We start from the raw sequence: 17,793 nt of genomic DNA, 5'->3' as shown, positions 1-17,793 counted from the left end.
AGAAGTGTCGTACGACAGCTTAACTCTTCTTATCTTTCTTCTTCTGTACCATAGGCTAATGCAAACTCGTTCGAAGGCCTCTTCGCCCATAACAGGTATTAAGGTAATAAAAGACTTATTCTTATTCTAAGACCTATAACACGCGCTATATCTATTTTTAGAGACTAAGAGTAAAAGAGAATAGCGCTTAAATTTATTATAGTATTATATTATTATTTTAATTTAATAAAATATATCTTACTATCTAGAGAGGCTTCTATGTATCTCCTTCTCTATACGGCGAAACTACTAGCATCTATAATTTTAGCTATTAGATAGTACTAAACTCTAGAATAATAAAACTTTACTTCTAGACTTTCTTTATAGATATCTAAATATATTATAGAAATATAAAATCGCGTTTAGATAGTAGTAAAGAGGTAAGGAGAGGTCTAACTACGTTAAGAAAAAGATTAGTAATATATTTAATTTTATATAGATCTTATTTAGAGGCTATCTAGATAAAGAGGTAATAGTATAGATTTATATATAAAAACTACAAATTTATTAACCTACGCGTTCAGTTTTCTGGAGGTCCGAAGTGCAAAACCGTCTCGCCTCGGGGTGCGTCCCGGGTCTCAGGGATGGACATTAGGTCAAACGATTATCATTGTGACGGGCTGGACGCCATTCGGGTAGCTCCTCGACGGAATCTCGGTTCATGACCCGAGCCAGCACCGTAGCTCTAGTAGTAGAGAAGGACAAACGGCCAAAACGGTAGTAGTATGATGATGGATTTGGAGGAGCTGCTAGGCAGCTGAGCTAACTACTACTACAGTATTTCCATCGATGTGCTGTGCCCCCTGGCTCACCCTCCTTGATCTGCTTCCTGATATACCATATTCTTCTTATCACTAGGTCACCGCCATAACGAACCGCTCCTTTGTATGACTTGCTCCCATGCTCGCCAGTCTCTGAGCCTTCACTCAATGACTAGAGCTCGCCATGTCTACGTTGCATCTTGGAGAGGAACTTCTGATAAGCCTCGACACCTTTGTTGCCGTCAGTCAACACTTTGAGCCCAGCTTCGAGCACTTGAACATCTGAATGAAGCGCGGCTACGTCTTCAAGTTGTTTTTTGTGGTTGAGGGAGGTATGAATGAGCTCATCAAGTTTAGTGTTGAGGACTCGAAGCTTTGTATCCTGACTTGCAACATCTTTTGCCACGCCGTAAAGTTGTTCAAAGGTAGAGGTCTTTTGGATCTTTTCCCCGTGTTCTTTGATCTCGTCCCCGTGTTCTTTGATCTCGTCCCCGTGTTCTTTGATCTCGTCCGCGTGTTCTTTGATCTTGTCCGCGTGTTCTTTGATCTTGTCCCCGTGTTCTTTGATCTCGTCCGCGTGTTCTTTGATCTTGTCCCCGTGTTCTTTGATCTCTTCCCCGTGTGTTTCAACGATCGTATTGAGGTTATTGAGTCTATAGTTGAGCTGCTGGACGTCTTGCTCAATGCGAGACATGGCGTGTCTTGTAGTCGCACTAGGCACCGTGTACACAAAGATGAAGCTTGTGAGCGCGAGGATGATAGTAAGTATCTTGAACCCTATATTTTCTAATGTCAGCTCTGATCTGCTGCTTTAGAATATATGTCAAGTACTTACAGAAGTCTAAGCGTACCGAAAAACGCTTCACTTCACGGTCGAACCTTTTTCCCTCAGCTTCGTCCGAGGGCAGGGTCTTGAAGGGCCACATGGTGGATGCCTTGATGGGTTGAGATGCTTGTGGTGGGCTTGCACGTTCACCTTTGGGTTGCTCGTAAGGGGGTGGAATGGAGTTGGTGGAAGCACGTCGGTTGGGATGCTTTTGAGTCATTTTATTAGCGGCAAGTGAGTGACGTAAATGGAGGGAGGAGCGGGTGGTGGAGTCAGTCGAGGAAGGAGCGGATGGTGGAAGCTGCAGGTCACGAAACCGCGAGAGGACAGAATGAGAAGTCAGAGAGCGCAAGATTAAATAGGAAACAGAGCGAGATGGAAAGATCCATGGGCCAGCTTCCTGCGAAAATAAGAGAGATTTTGCCTCCTGAACCATGGTTGGCTATATTCGGATTGCTAATAGGACAGCTGTCTGTGGGTCAGCGCATGAGTCAAAAAATAATAATAGTGGAATGCTTACCATACAATTGATGAGAGTGATTGTTTGTAGTACACTCGGTCACTTCAAATGGTCCGGTTTTGATGACGTCCAGGGCTGGGGAGTGCAGGATACGGTAACCCTGGTTCAGGCTGCGAGTGGCATTGAGTGACTCTTTTTCGAAAGAGTGCCTGCAACGGTCGGCTTCATCCTCAGCAAGCAAGGCGTCATTTGGGAAGTGATGGAGCGAGACAGTGATCTATTCGTCTTTGTTTGTGGCAGAACTGACAGTGATAGGCTTCTGAGTTCTGCCATGGCACTGCCGGTCGGTTTGTTTACACGATTCGATGGCGCAATCGATGAAGGCGAGGACGCACGGGTATACCGGCGTCAAGGGCTACTCGATCGCGGTTCTCGTAGATCGTGTAAGTTGAGTTGTAGGTGAATGCCTAGGTCCTTCAGTTCTACGAACTGATTGGCGGCATGGAGTTGTAAGTACGTTCATGAGCGCTAGGTGCTACCAACTCGCAATGGTCGATAGGTTGCACTGTAGACAAAATTCCTTTTAGGTACGATTCTGATGGGGCCAGCTTTGGGCTATTCTCCGGGCTGGACCTCGACGGTACCACGGGTTCGAAATTATCGCGCAATGCGTTCGGGGGAGCACTGCACACGCAATGTAGGCGAGGCAGCACTGCGCAATACAAAGAGAAAGAACAGATATCAGATGCTAGGATGCAACGCCAAAACGAAGAAAAGTAGCAGATACAAAAAGATAGTCAAAACAGTAATAGTGCAGTGAGAGATCAGGTGGAGCTGCTGAGCAGTTGGACTAAGCACAAGATATCCGCCAAGGCGCTACTGTGCCTCGTGAACAGGTCACGTGCTAGTGTAAACACCTCTCTATCTACTCTCTCCCTTGGATTCATCTTCAACTCTCTAATCCAACCCCTCACGCTAAATTCCGTCACTTAATATCTACAGCAAACTGCACTGATGCATAACCCGCTCAGACACTCGCCCGTCCCTGGACCTTCGCCTGATAACTAAAGCCCATTACTTGTACGCGGACTGTCGGCAACAGCATCTTTCGTTGCAACATCCATTCGGGCCAATCCAGATCTAGAATTTACCCTTGGATACATTCCATGACAATGTAGGTAATGTTCAATGTGGAGTCTTGTGCGAAGTTCTGGAACAACGCGTAGACCCGCGGAACTGGGATCTGCGATGATTGTGTTAGGAAAATCATAGTCTTGCCCTCGATTAGATCGACCTGCATTCTATACTTGACGAAAAAGTGAGGGCCAGTGCTAACAACTTTGCGTCCAGTCGTTTCGCTGTAAATCTCCCCCATAGATTCGATATCGTGCACTGTTGGTAGAGAAGCTGGTAGACTCGCTTCATTTGCAGTATAATGCAGGGTACAGGGAGTCATTGTATATATGATTATCTTCACGCGAGGAGCTAAAGATTTGGGTTTGTGGCGTATGAAGCTAAAAGTGTTTGGGGACTCGCAGCAGTTCATGTACCGCAGCCATTCATTGTTCGATATGAGGAGCCGAGATCGCGCACGAACCCAGGGCACTCAAAACGTCAAGTTACTTACTAGGATGCACGTACCCTTCGACTCGTTACACGCGACCGCGCGACCGCACGCTTCCTGTTGCATCGACCATGAGGCCAAAAAAAGGATCCAAAAAAATTACGTCGCATATCTGCAAACCTAATAAACTAAATGAGTCATACTTGCTTGAAGATCAGTCTAGACACGACAAAAGATTCCATACCTATCGTAAACATAAGCAAGCCAAGTTGTCCTCACCCCAAAAAGGTTACAGCCAAATACTAACATCTGTCACCTTCCTTGTCAATTCTTCATGACTAGGGAACTCAACGGTTACACTGCTTCCTCGGTTGTATCTGTCTTCAATGTTAAATGTTCAGTACCGCGCGCCAATCTGTAGGCCCTAGGTAGCAACACGTGAGATAGGGAGATGCAATCAAAAACTTCCAGCGCCTAGGTTACGAAGATGGATTATAAAGAACTCTGGTCTGCGCATCGACACGATAGGCAAGCATTGCACACCTCGATCCTCATCTCCTAGTCTGCCCCCACAGCATTATCATCCGATATCTATCGCCTATTCAGTACGAGTAGATTGAGCATTGCAAGAGGCAACTATAGCTAATGCTTAGTAGCTCATATATACACTTTCTTCATACAACCACCCTCGCTATGCCTTATTCAGTTTACCTAGCCTCTTATATTGGTGCCCCGTGAGACCACCACGCAATATTCGTTGAGACAAACAAGTATGAAACCGGGTGCATCTTTCAGGTGACTGGAGATATCATGGATGGCATGTCATTCGGTCACAAGAACGGCAGGAAACCAGAGGATTCGGTTAGTTTTGATGGTAAATCCTACATTGGTACAATAGATGAAGCCGACTTTGGTCGCATTCAATCTGTCGTTGAGTCGATTCCACCATCGCCGAAGCAGTTCGACAGAGCGAGGCGCATTAATCAAGGGAACCCCTTATGCGATCTCAATAATGGACTAACAAAGCCATCCAAGCCCTGAATGATCGAGGTATCTTGAAGGTATAGATGCTTTGGAGAAAGCTATATTGCCGGAGGAAAATCGTTACGCGTATACCCAAGAGTGTTTTAGTAGTGCTATTTCTAGAGGGCCTATACTACCGAAGGACTTGCATAGAGGATAGTCAGAGCTGGCGGTTCTTTGTATATACGTACGGTACCCTATAGAATGTCATAGCCTCGTATATTGATCATACATCTTATATTCTCATGATAATAACACATCCACGAGCTTATGAGGTAGGTCAGCCTCCTCGCATTCTGTCTACTGTCTCAAGACTCCCCGTGAAGGAAGTATTCCAAGAATTGATAGAGGGGCAGCGCAGTTATTTTTGTTCAGAAGTATTCTTCCACCACAATGCTAAGGAACCCGCAAGGTAGAGACTTTGAGTCTCTCCGCATCCAGAACCAAACGTAGCTTCCAGATGTTGAAAATCATTTCATTATGAAACCTCATTTCTCTTGAATTCTCGGCGACTATAGAACAGAGTTTTTAGGTTTTAGTGCTGAAGAGCTTTCTTTAAATCTTTTTCTTGCTTGGCTACTACAATACTAATTTCTGGGCCAGCCGTATATCTAGTCACTTCACATAGCCCGTATTATTTAATACGTTTAATTAACTGTAGGTAGTAAGTTACGAGTAAAGTTAGTAATTTTGATACTCCGGCTAGCGATTAAAACTACTAATTTAAGGCGCGCTTGCGGCGCGCGCTCTTTGTCTCTATGAGCTCTTACAGAGAATAGATTTTTTTCTAGCTACTCTAGCTAGTTAAGCTAGTTAAGATCTCAGTATTCGTTACGTGACTAGGCGCTATCTTAAAGTAGAGATTCTCAATATCTTAGTATAGGGAAGGCTAATTATTAGGGGCGAAGAGGCCTTCGAACGAGTATGCATTAACCTCTACTATAGAAGAAGAGAGGTAAAAAGAGTAAAGTTATTATACGATAGCTACTACTTTATAATCTTCTATTAGTTCCCTCGTACGAAGAGGTTCTGGAGACTAAGCGTCCATGAGGTAGGCAAGTGGTATCATCACGTGCCTTATTCACAGCGCAGCCCCTTACACTAACAAACGTAGAGCTTCTTAGAGCTAGTTAAATTGAATTTCTTCTTATATAACCCCCTCTGGGGATAGCTATAATATACAGCTAGAGCTGCAATGAATGATGTGTCCTGCTATTCGGAAATTCTAGCTAGTGGCGGCTTCTTACTCTTACAACTTACAACGTGTTATGGCGTTGCCGGGGCTTACCCTGTTAGGTATAGCGCCTTGCCTGGGATTCTATACTTAGGCCACCCTACCTCCCGCAGCTCCAGGATAGATACACTTGTACGCATACTGTTTTGATAATCTGTCCCTTTTGGTGGCCGCCCCGGGTCTTGACACAATGATGGCGGGAAATCTTCTTGAACACGATGATTGGTTCTTTCAAGGCCCTATCAAGTAAACTGTTTAAGATCATCCACTGAATCTGCCCATTTCACAATGTGTCTGAGACACATTGTGTGTATACATAACATTCTTTCACAAAGGTCAATCCATGAGCTGGGTGTGTGCCTTTACACATTGGCTCGACATATGGTGTACTCACAAAGTCCAAGGTTCGTCTACAATACGTTCAACAATGATCGTGACTGGCTTCACTTATAATCTCGCCCCAATAATTCCGTAGACCGACATTGACCTTGAAAGATCCAAAACAAAACAGCATCTAACAAGCCTAAGAAATAGGAAAAACATCATCATATTCTCGAAATCATTTCATAGGACCAAGGCAACAATGCAGGGCTTTTCGTATCCAGCTTATAGTACAGTTTCAGTCACTGAACACACCACTGTATATGTAACAGATGCTCCTGAGGTAGCAAGCACGTATCCTACCGCTTCAACGACGAATGTTGCGTCAACAACGACAGATAGCTTTTCAGCGGTTACACTTTTGCCAATACCTACAAGCTCTACAACGACAGATGTCTCTTCAAACGTCACTCCTTTGTCAACATCTACAACCCCGACAACGACTGATAGCTCTTCAGTAGTTACCCTTTCATCTACAGCCTTGCAGACAACCCCACCAGTCTCTTCTGCAACCGCTATGCAACCCGTCTCAACTTCCTCACCTGAGGCAGCTTCCAGGGTACCGAAGACCGACGACAACTTCGCTTACGCAGTTTTAGCATTCATCATCCTACTAGCAGTCCTTCTCATAGTAATGCTCGCCATCATGCTCTGTTTACGCAGCAAAGGCAAATGCCCCAACTGTCGTAGCATGCAGAAGAAGCTTGAGAATTGGGAGTCTGGTAAACTGAAGCCAATTACTCCAGCAGTGGTCAAGGAGCGGGATGCACACAATAGGTCGTCCTCACACAGCAATGCTCCCTCCGAGTTAGATGTCGAACTAGGTGGCGCACATGAGACCGATCATGTGTGTGCCGCTGAAAAAGAGGCGCAGAAGAAGCCATCAACGTGGCAAAAGGTAAAGAGCAAGGTCTTGCGCGACAACAAGCCTTCAGATACGGCGGAGAATCTGTATGTCGAGACTGAAGCTAACCGCCCCTTCACTACCGTCGAGGGCGACACAGTTCACTACTATTCGCCCCGCGTCTCCCCAGAAGCACCCAGGGTAGAGTACGAGCCTAAAACCCACCTCACCGTACCCGCAACCCATCGCTTCTCAGGTTCCTCCTTCTACTCCCCCCCTACGGGCCTTCAGCGCACCAACGGCCGCTCATCCCGCGTCTTCGCCGACGCCCCAGTGTCGGAGCCCAAGCGCTACTCCACCAACAGCAACCAAGAAATTGTGCATGCTCAAAACGCGCTTCAGTCAGAAGAGTACAAGCGCGCTGAGACGATTATGAAGCGCGGGACGGCTAGGGATAGTATTATCCACCGCGCGACGAGTATTGTTAATTTGGTGGATCAGCAGCTTAATGTTGCGCGGCATCCGTCGCTGTATCCTGAGTTTCGTGGCGAGGAACCGGGGGAGCAGTATGAGATGACTGAGTGGCGGGAGAGGGGGGATGGGGGAGTTGGGGTGAATGGGGATCTCTATAGTAAGTAATGGATTGAATGGTTGGGTTGTGGTAGGTGAGAGAATAGTATGTAAAAGATAATTTCATAAGTTTTTGATCAGTTATGGAGTCAATAGTGAACAAACATTATTCCAATTTGTGTGAGTAGTATGTGAGTGAGTGTATGTTATGTTTTTGGTTTGTAAATCTACAACTGAATTGTGAATATTATGCGACACCAGCCTGATTATCGTATCTCTATCAGCAGAGAATCACAGTCCTATCTCTTTCACATATCTTAATGTATCCATACGTTCGGGTTTTTCGCGAGGGTGAAAATTGTGGCAAGTCTAGAATCGATGGTTGCTGTGGCTTGACATTTGGAAATCGAAGCCACAGAGGGTCTGCGGAAGCCACACGCTAGGCTCCCGCCCATGTCCTCATCCGTTTCTCTCCTACGCTCACATCCACAAACAACTCCGACATGGGCATCACCGATTCTGTTGGAACAGTATTATCCTTTGTCAGCCTATTATGGATACCAGCCACGTTACTTTGCTGCTTGCCATGGGTGCAGAAACGTCAGGATTCACAAGACACAAGTTGAAGCTGATTCACGCTGACAAAGATAGAAATGCTGTACCTTCACAGCATCACCTTCTTTCCTGGGAAATGGCTGACTGAGCCTGAAAGAGCCGGATTTCTCAGTATGTCATGCATGCCCATGCCAGCACTAAGTAGCAAGGTACATACTCACGGACGCAGAAAACCAGGTTGTACCCTTTCGCATTGCAACGAAAGACAAACATGAACTGTTTGCATGGCTTGTTGCACCACTAGGTGTTTATGCGAAGAACGGAAATGCTTTCACTGAAGAAAAGACCGGCAGCAAAGTAGAGGATACAGTAGCTTGGAAATCACTATGCAAAGACCCAGAAGCAAGGCTGCTCATTTACTTTCACGGCAACTCAGCAACCTTGGCCCAGGAACGTCGAACAATCGAGTATCGATCATTCTCCGCCGGTGCATCAGAAAAGATATTCGTGCTGGCATTTGACTACCGCGGCTTCGGCCTCTCCAAGGGAGAGCCGTCTGAACCCGGGTTACTGGACGACGCAGAGGCAGTTATAGACTGGGCATTAAACACATGCCACGTACCCCCAGAACGAATTGTGCTTCTTGGTCATTCATTAGGAACAGCGGTGGTGTCTGGTATTGCACACCGCTACGCGGCTAACTCGGGCATTGAATTTGCATGTCTCATTCTGTGTGCAGCATTTACCAATGCTGGCAATGCATTTTCATCGTATTCTATTGGCGGAGTAGTTCCAGTGCTGGCACCAATCAGAATCTTCCCTGCGTTTCAGAAATGGTTCGCGCAGAGAATGGTCAGTACATGGCGTACCGACGATCGACTTGCGGCCATGGCGCGTAAGTTGAGCCAATTTCCTGTGGCGCACGTCGTCTCGCCAAGTCACATCATCGTGAGATGCTGGAGCCGAGTTTTCCGTTGCTGACGACAGCCTAGGAACTTGTCCAAGGTTCAATCTGGTCTTGGTGCATGCCGAAAGCGACTCGACCATGCCATGGCACGAAACGGAAGCCCTTTTCCATTCGACTCTGCGGGCCGCCAAGGACGCGAGCCCAGGTGACGAGAGCTTCAAAGAGGTTGAAGTTGTTGACTTGGGTGAAGCGGGCAGACGCGAAATATGGCGCAGCGACTCGCGCAGTATATCCAAGACGATTGCAAAGCATGGAGGTACGTACACATACTCAGCCTCACCTCGCCTCGCCTCAGGCTCAGACTGTGGGCGTCGGCGTCTGGGCAGCGAAACGCTTTCGCCTATTGCTGGAACAGGCGCCCCACATCCGTCTGACAAGTTCGCGACGCGCAGACACGGTCCTTCATTTTATGGCTGCAACCACGGTTTGAGGCTCCTCGGAAGAGAGTCGAGGCGGATTGTGCTGGCCTGGGATTCGATGCCTGAGTGCGCGCACTGCAGACCCTTTCCCCACAGATGGATGTTCTCTGGCCAGGGCCTGGCCCTGCATCCATGTTGTCATCGCCGGCTCTTCCGAGTCCGGTAGCGAAAACCAAGGGCTAACGCTACGCTACAGGCCACAATACGTCAATGACCTGGTCACCTGTGGCGCTCACCATCCTTCAGGTTTTTGGCCTTACGGCTGGTACGGCACGCGGGTAGCGTCATGTCTAACAACGGGAGATCCCCTATATCCTCGTTGTTTCTGTAACGATAGCAACTCCGTGCACGCAGGTACAGTAACCAAGTGCTGCGCCACTCATTTCAATAGAATGCACGGTGTCGAGATGGAGTACTGCTACGGCTTCAGTGGATGACGAGTTGGGCTCGGCGACAACTGGACGACTACTTGGAAGACCTCGATCTACACCGCGCGCGTAGTAGCGTATAGTTAGTACGTAAACGCCACAGTGTCAAAAGGCTCGGCATAATGGCTGTATGCGTCATGTTCACCCTCGATGCCCCATGACGTTTCCGAGAGTGGGCTCCTTTGAGACCCGCATACAAAGCGCTTCATCGGCAAGTGCAATACCTTTGTGTTTCAACTTCTATCCACTTTCACAGGTGATTACCACCTTTCACCCCTCGCTATTCGAACGTTGTGCACCCATTTCCGTCCAGTCGTTTCTATAGCAATCTGACCATAACCCCCCCACCGTGACTGTTCGTTCGCATCAAGACACCACTCCTCCCTGTCGCCAGAAAATATATCGACCGCATCAGCTGAACAAAGTACATCCACTATGCCTGCCATCAATCACCTTGAAGCGCGGTTTCTGGGAGGGACCAGCAGTAACGGCCCAGCAATCACAGGAACCGCCATCGCCCTCATCATCTGCCTCGGACTCATACCCACTATCGCTGTCGTATGGACCGTCTGCTATCTCTTCTGGGCCTATCCATACGACCGCAACTGGTGTTGCATCAAGCGAAAGCGGCGCCCAGAGCCGCAAAGTGTGCTGAACCAGGCACCGATGAGCCAGGAAGCACTGTTCGAAAAGCAGGGCATGGGACTCCCACAGCGGCCGTTTGCTGCTCAGATCAGGACGGACTCTGGAAGTTCTAGCAACAGCGGGCGTCTCCAAAAACAATATAGGCCTGGAAGCGGAAACTACAAGAGGGATACCAGGATGAGCCTGCAGAGTGTAACCAGTGCCAACTCTATGCCGTTCGCACAAGAGCCCAAGCCGTTTGTGTGAGAGAAGCCAAGACTGGCGTAATGTTTAATCACTGCATGCGCATACGGCTGGCCGAATGAAGTTGCGGGTTGCCCGGACGTGGGAGTTTAGATCTCTTCGTCTGACGATATGTCACCGGAAGTCAAGTCCACACAACAACGTTACAGCGCAGAATCACGATTCCTAACATGCAACAAGAAACTCCAGATTGAAATTGGTCAAATCATTCTGGTGCTCTACCACACTCTACCACAACAGCTTCACCGACAAAGAGGCCTGTTGGATTCCATGGCGCATTTCACTACACCACCAGAGAAAGAAGAAGAAATATGCGTCGAGCGATAGCGAATGCTTTTGACGGCAAGCGGAGAGATTGTAAGAATACAAAGGAGCCGAAGGCGATTACTGTACACTACATGCATGCGGGACATTTGCATTGGGACCGGAGTATTTGTTTCTTCCTGGTTGCATAGCGAGGGATACCATATTACGATGTACATGACAAAGCAACAATACATACATACATACATACAAACTCTCCCGGCTATTTTCGCCTTGTGCATATGTCAAGTGCGTAGACGGTGAAGACACAAGCCAAAGAGTTGGATGCCGCCAAAGGAACGCCTTGGTCATCAGTGTGGTGGATCAGGGGGATGTGATTGGTGGGGGTGTGGTAGTGCGCGCGGCCAGGCAGGTGATGAGGCTCAAGTGACTTTTATCGATGTTGCGGCAATGGCACATGGCATTCTGAACACCTGTTTCTCTACTTGTATCGTTGCCAGGATTGACGCATGTACATACCTGGCTTGCTCACCTCAGCCCTTACATGATACGTATACCACCTACTCGGTGTAACGGGGCGGCCTGAGAATTCGCCCGACGTCTTGGTCGATACGGCCGGTGTTCACTACTTATCTCCGGGTCGCAATCTCCATTCGCCATCCGAACTCGTCCAGAGAGCGTCGACGTCAGCACTTCGCCCCATTTACTTCATCGCAGCCAGCGCCTCAGGGCGCTCTGCGACACCACAAATACCGCAATCATACCGCCACCTACTGTGAGTTCGCGTTTGCGGACATTTACTACTACAAAGTTTCCCTTGTCTGCATACACGGTGCGCCTGCGAATGCTCCGGTCCTATTTGGCACGACCAACTGCACGCAGCGTGCTTCACAAGAGCGTTGGATTTGGTGGCGCGAGTTATATCAGTTTGAGCCTCAGCACTCCCATTCGTATCGAGAGCAAAGCGAGTTCCACCATGGCAGCTCCGGATCATCCAGAAGGCGCCCAGGGAGGCCAGCAGAGCATGCTGGCGAGCCAACGCGCAAAAGAGCAGGGAGAAGCACAAGGCCGCTTCTCCAAATGGTTCCCGCTATCAGCAAAGGCAGGCTTCGAGCAGTGGTGGGCTGGCCTTTCCCCTATGGCAACCGAACACCGCGTCCTCTCCTTTGTCCCTCACCTCCAGAGCCCACCGACACACACGCAAACAGGCGCCGCCTCAGGCTCTGCAGTACCTTCATCCACCGACCTGCATGCGCCACCGAAACACTCCGAAGACCACACCACAACCACTACGGCTAACGACCCCTATGGCCCACGACGATGGAACTCGCAAATGGTTGAGCTGAGTGGCAAGGATCGCGCACTCAATGAGTTTTCTGTCGAGCGCCTGGGCGAGGAGGTGGAGAACAATCTGGTCATGTTGCATGGCTACGGTGCCGGGCTGGGTTTCTTTTACCGCAACTTTGAGTCGATATCGCGTGCCGAGGGCTGGAAGGTTTATGCCCTGGATCTGCTAGGCATGGGACGAAGTAGCCGGCCACCATTCAAGATTCACGCCAAAGATAAGGAGGGCAAGATTGCAGAAACCGAGTCGTGGTTCGTGGATGCACTCGAGGAGTGGAGGATCAAGAGGGGGTTGGAGCGCTTCACACTGCTGGGCCATAGTCTGGGTGGATACCTGGCTGTGGCCTACGCATTGAAGTATCCGGGTCATCTGAACAAGTTGATCCTGGCTTCTCCTGTGGGCATACCAGAAGACCCTTATGCAGTCGATGACGAGATGCCTGGACCCCAGGATTCGACCATGGCAAACGAATTTACCCAGGACGCTGCCGAGACGAACCAAAGCGGGGTACAAGCGTCAACGGCGGATAAAAACAATTTCATGAACCAGCAAAAGGGTAAAGGTACGTTTAGATCAGGGTTGGTGGCGTCAGCACACAACTAACATGTCCCAGCTCCAGCAAAAGACGGCAAGGAGCCACCCAGACGTCGATTACCATGGTGGTTGTATTCACTCTGGGAAGCCAATATGGTTTCCCCCTTTACCTTTGTCCGCTGGTCAGGGCCTCTTGGCCCACGCCTTGTGTCGGGATGGACATCACGCCGGTTCTCGCATCTGCCCGAAGAAGAAGCGCAGGCACTGCACGACTACAGCTATGCTCTGTTCCGCCAGCGCGGTAGTTCAGAGTATGCGCTGTCATACCTCCTAGCCCCCGGTGCATTTGCCCGAAGCCCTATGATTCGGAGGATACAGGGCGTAGGGCGGCAGTGGATACAAGCACATGACACGCCTTCTGTGGATGGCGATGCCCCACCAAACCAATCTGCAAGCTCTGAACCGGCCGCGCAGCGCGAGAAGGGTTTCCCTGTCATCTTCATGTACGGAGAGAATGACTGGATGGATGTTGCGGGCGGGTTCGCTGCGGAGGAGAAGATGAAGCAGGAGCGTGAACGCATACTAGCAAAGGCATCGCCCGAGGAGAAGAAGCAAGATCACGGCATTGCCAAGGTTATCATCATCAACAAGGCCGGGCACCATGTGTACCTGGACGGGTGGGAGCAGTTCAACCGGGTGATGCTAGAGGAGATGGAGGAAGTCAGGCGGAGAGAACAGGAACGAAGACGCGGATAGAATTGGGTGGATAGATGGATGTGCATAGTATTGGGCGTTTGTCGGTTGGGTCGTGAATGTGAAGCGCTCGGCGTTTGGTTAGTAGAGCCTCTCCAACTGCAGGCATGACCATATTAGCATGGTTTATTTCTTCGTTCAGATGCAGTCGACTTGTGATGGGTGGTGGGTGTTGAGAGTTCCGCCCGGATGGACGGTACCCCTCCCATGGCCGGCGGGTGCAGAGATGATCTCCTCACATGAGGCCCTGCATGCAGTCTGCCCCGGCCCCGTCCCGTCCACGTCTTGATCTAGTGCATAGCCTAGGACGTGTCACCTCATGTCGTCGAAACCTCCCAGCCCGGCCTGCCTATACGATGCTAGGCGTGGTGGGGTAGACACACAACGGTGCCAGCAATCCTGGTCTTCACCGCTCCCGGCTAGGCCAGCGGCTGCATCCTCCCATACTACCCGAGTCGCGCATACACGACACCCTCTGTCCCTCTCTCTCGTTCGATATGAGCACGAGACCCTTGCATCTTCACGTGAAAGTCAAAAACCCAGGGACGTCTTCTCCCGGCACATATATCGCCATGCAATAGCGCTCTGCCCTTGCTGCTACTACAACGCTCGGTTCCTGTGACTCGGGCCTCACATGTCATCGCCAGACGCAGACGCAGTCGACGTCACAGAAGCACGCCACGGACGGTGAACACCACACGCAAAATGGCGAACCAGACGCTGGACCAGATGGTCAAGGGCGCTCCGCCGCCCAGCACAAACGTAAACAAGCTCGCCGAGAGCATGGAGAGAGACCCGCCGCCATACTCGGCCTCGATACTCGCACACGGCCCCCACGACGCAAACGACCGGCTCCCTACCATCAAAACCCCACGACCACCCGTTATTAGCGACCCCACCGCCCTACTTCCATCGTCTCCGCCCCAGATATACTTGAATCTTCTCATCCTAGAAGCCAGTCTTCGCAGCCAGTACCTTACCCTACGCGCGCGGCGCCGGCAAAACACCTTTGTGCTTACGCTGCTGGCGGTATGGATAGGCTTCTGCTTTTACCTGCTGTGGCTACGGCCGCGAGAGGACGGCAAGGGAATTGGTGGTTCACAATATTGGCTACTTGATATGCTGCAAAAGGTCGGCTTCATCACCGGTGTTGTTACGGCCCTTTTGTTCTGGGCAACTGGACAATGGGAGAGAGGAGTCCGGTGGCCACGACGCTGGATTGGTGTTGCCAACCGCGGGCTGAGGGGCATGAACGCCAAGATTGTCGTCATAAGAGGACCGTGGTGGAGAGAATTGGTCGAGTGGGCGCACTTTGTTGTGCCATTTTCCGGTGGTCTTTGGGGTGGAGAGACTGGGGGAAGTTCATATCACTTTATCAATGTTGCACAGGAGAATAAGCATGCGTTGGATGGAGGCCGCCCACGACACCGTATAGTCGAAGACGGCAAGGAGTACGCCGAGGAAGATATTGCGCCTGGAGGCGACTACATCAAGCTTCTTCTCCTACCGAAACCATTCACCCCGGACTTCCGCCAAGAATGGGAAGTCTACAGAAACGAATACTGGGCCACGGAAAACGAGCGTCGCGCCGAACTCCGCAAGCGCGTCCGCGCCCGCCAACGTGAAATCGCCCGCGAAGAAGGCGGCTGGCTCTGGTGGACGGGCTGGCGCGGCTGGAAGCGCGCCCGTGGCCTCAACAGCAGCCGCAGCGCCGACGTCGAGAAATCCGGTCACGCCCACGCCCACCACCGCACCCTCTCCCACACCAGCTCCTCCTCCCGCAAACGCCGCTCCAGCCTTCTCCAACCAACTCGATCCACACGCGACCGCTCCCACTCCCGCTCTTCCTCCCGCAGCATCACCCCTACAACCACCGACCTCGACCTCGATTCCCGTCTTCGGCCCCTCGAGTCCCGCGAGCGCCGCTGGAGTAACGCATCCAGTAGTACAACTACGAGTCGCAAATCTTCCCTCCGCTCTAGCTCTACCTTGATTTCCCAGGGAACGGCGCAGTCCGCGCGTCAACCCCCAAGTCCTATAATCAAACAGACATCGTGGGCTGAGAGACCAGGCACACCGAGTGAGACAAGTGCGCAGGCTTGGCAGAGTAAACGAGCGAGTATGCTGAGTAATGCGGAGAGTATGAGTGAGGATCCGGGGTATGAGGCTGAGGGTGGGGAGAGTGTGAGTGGTAGTAGGGGTGTGGGGAGGAGGGGGAGTGGGAGGGCGGAGAGTGCGTGAGCATATCTTTCACATATCCCTCTTCATCTTTTTTTATCTTCGTTTTGCGGTGCTTAAAGGGTGGATTTTTGTACAGTTAAGAAAAGTGTGTGTTTTTTTCTTTTGCAGAGAGAGAGAGAGAGAGAGAGAGGAGAGATGTGTGGGGAGAGAAAAAGAGAGTGATTATGTTCTGGGCTTTTGTTTAAATGATACCTTTTTTTTTCTTCTTTCTCTTTCAACCATCTACTCTTCTGTAAAGCTAGCTGGTTTTTCAATATGTAGACAGAGAGTTTTAAAGAAGAGCATGCGTACAAGTGTGTAGTTTATTTTCTATCCCTACATCAAAAGCATTGAAGAAAATTTTCAAATGCAAAGTACATGTACGTCTGAAGTCGGATGGGATAATTTGCTTATTTCATTATTCTTGTCTTTTGAACCTATAATATTATAGATGTAAGAGAGCAATCTTCCAACAAATCAAACACAAGGCCGGTTGGCGCAATGGTAGCGCGCAGCCCTCCTAAGGCTGAGGCTGTGGGTTCGAGTCCCACATCGGTCGCTTCCTCTTTTTTTGTCTTTTCCTTTCCCATCTATGACATAGATGCGATGAAATTTTTTTTGGGTCAGGGCAAAAGGGAAAATTCGAGTGGAGTGGGGGTGGAGATGGTGGGGTTATGTGGGGGAGGGTGCGAGCTTGGACTCTTTTTTTTTGGGGGGGGAGGGCGAGGAAAGGGAGGGGAGATGGGATGGGATTGTATGCAATGAATTGAGGGAGGGTAGGAGGGTATTGAGGATAAAGGAAATGGGGGAGCGAGAAGTCAGTGAGCAAGAGCGTCTCTTGAATAAATCTTGTTATTTCTTTTTGGTAAAAATTGCTATCATGATTGAGTGGAAGAATTAGACTAAATGCAATGACGGGGAGATGGTGCTTTTCTGCTTATTCACCGACTACCACAGCTAGGTATTACTATTTCAGAGGCTGTTTTGTCGTTTGACAGTGGATGAGTGAGGGCTGTGCAGTCGGAGTTTTGCGAAACTGTTATTGTTCAGACGACTCGGGCTCTGTATCTTTGGACCCATCGTCTGTATACTCTGGTTTTTGGCTGTCTTGTGACTTTTGAGGAAGCTGAGGCACCTCGTCTATCTTTTGCGGCTCCTGAACGGTTTGTTCCTGGTCTACTGAACTTTTTTCCGGTTCCTTGTCTGCAACTTTTGGTTGCGGTTCATTGGTTATAACTTGCAATTCCTTATCTCCTGATGCCTGCGGTTCCTGGATCTCTGGAATCTCTTGCGGCTCCGGAACTACGTCTTGTTGCGACTGCTGAGGTTCTGGCACTAGCTGTTGTGGCTGCTGGAGTCCAGGTACTTGCTGCGGCGATCCCCGGAGTCCCGGTATCTGCCGCGGTCGCTCCTGGGCTTTTGATATTTGTTGTGATCCCGGAACGACATTCTGTGGCGGCTCCTGAAGCATGTGTTGCGGTATCTGATGAATCTGCTGCGGCATCTGATAGACTTGGTGCGGTGCCTGGTGAATCGGTTGTGGTACTGGATGAATGTGTTGTGGGGTCTGGTACATCTGCTGCGGTACGTGACGAAGGTTTTGTGGAAGCCCCTGATGTGCGTGTTGCGGCACTTGGTGGACTTGTCCTGGCAGCCCATGATGGTATACTTGTTGTGGCATCTGATTGATATGTCCGGGCAAATGATGGCCATGGTAT

General features: G+C 49.9%; 7 protein-coding genes across 7 annotated transcripts; 5 read left to right on the top strand and 2 right to left on the bottom strand.

Moving 5' to 3' along the window:
• Positions 1 to 972: 972 nt before the first annotated feature.
• COCMIDRAFT_97686 (uncharacterized protein) lies at positions 973 to 1,726 on the bottom strand (the record flags this gene model as incomplete). The annotated part of the gene is made up of 2 exons (XM_007690672.1): positions 973 to 1,577; positions 1,636 to 1,726. 2 exons carry the CDS (start codon positions 1,724 to 1,726, stop codon positions 973 to 975), a joined length of 696 nt encoding a protein of 231 aa, XP_007688862.1.
• A 5,196-nt stretch (positions 1,727 to 6,922) lies between these two features.
• On the top strand, positions 6,923 to 7,729 carry COCMIDRAFT_55956 (uncharacterized protein; the record flags this gene model as incomplete). The annotated part of the gene is made up of 1 exon (XM_007690671.1): positions 6,923 to 7,729. A coding segment is annotated over one exon (807 nt), but the record flags the coding sequence as incomplete, so codon positions are not given.
• Positions 7,730 to 8,205: 476 nt separating this feature from the next.
• COCMIDRAFT_97689 (uncharacterized protein) lies at positions 8,206 to 9,925 on the top strand (the record flags this gene model as incomplete). Its single annotated transcript, XM_007690670.1, has 5 exons — positions 8,206 to 8,302; positions 8,354 to 8,428; positions 8,487 to 9,152; positions 9,250 to 9,480; positions 9,840 to 9,925. 5 exons carry the CDS (start codon positions 8,206 to 8,208, stop codon positions 9,923 to 9,925), a joined length of 1,155 nt encoding a protein of 384 aa, XP_007688860.1.
• A 581-nt stretch (positions 9,926 to 10,506) lies between these two features.
• On the top strand, positions 10,507 to 10,962 carry COCMIDRAFT_97737 (uncharacterized protein; the record flags this gene model as incomplete). Its single annotated transcript, XM_007690669.1, has 1 exon — positions 10,507 to 10,962. The coding sequence occupies one exon, from the start codon at positions 10,507 to 10,509 to the stop codon at positions 10,960 to 10,962; it is 456 nt and encodes a 151-aa protein (XP_007688859.1).
• A 1,237-nt stretch (positions 10,963 to 12,199) lies between these two features.
• COCMIDRAFT_6082 (uncharacterized protein) lies at positions 12,200 to 13,858 on the top strand (the record flags this gene model as incomplete). The annotated part of the gene is made up of 2 exons (XM_007690632.1): positions 12,200 to 13,130; positions 13,182 to 13,858. 2 exons carry the CDS (start codon positions 12,200 to 12,202, stop codon positions 13,856 to 13,858), a joined length of 1,608 nt encoding a protein of 535 aa, XP_007688822.1.
• Positions 13,859 to 14,560: 702 nt separating this feature from the next.
• Positions 14,561 to 16,096, top strand: COCMIDRAFT_97619 (uncharacterized protein; the record flags this gene model as incomplete). The annotated part of the gene is made up of 1 exon (XM_007690668.1): positions 14,561 to 16,096. One exon carries the CDS (start codon positions 14,561 to 14,563, stop codon positions 16,094 to 16,096), a length of 1,536 nt encoding a protein of 511 aa, XP_007688858.1.
• A 1,018-nt stretch (positions 16,097 to 17,114) lies between these two features.
• Positions 17,115 to 17,756, bottom strand: COCMIDRAFT_6080 (uncharacterized protein; the record flags this gene model as incomplete). The annotated part of the gene is made up of 1 exon (XM_007690631.1): positions 17,115 to 17,756. One exon carries the CDS (start codon positions 17,754 to 17,756, stop codon positions 17,115 to 17,117), a length of 642 nt encoding a protein of 213 aa, XP_007688821.1.
• Between the last annotated feature and the right edge of the window lie 37 nt (positions 17,757 to 17,793).

The sequence above is a fragment of the Bipolaris oryzae genome (assembly GCF_000523455.1).
Source record: "Bipolaris oryzae ATCC 44560 unplaced genomic scaffold scaffold_82, whole genome shotgun sequence".
Lineage (NCBI taxonomy): Eukaryota > Fungi > Ascomycota > Dothideomycetes > Pleosporales > Pleosporaceae > Bipolaris > Bipolaris oryzae.
This window is presented reverse-complemented; position numbering and strand designations above follow the sequence as displayed.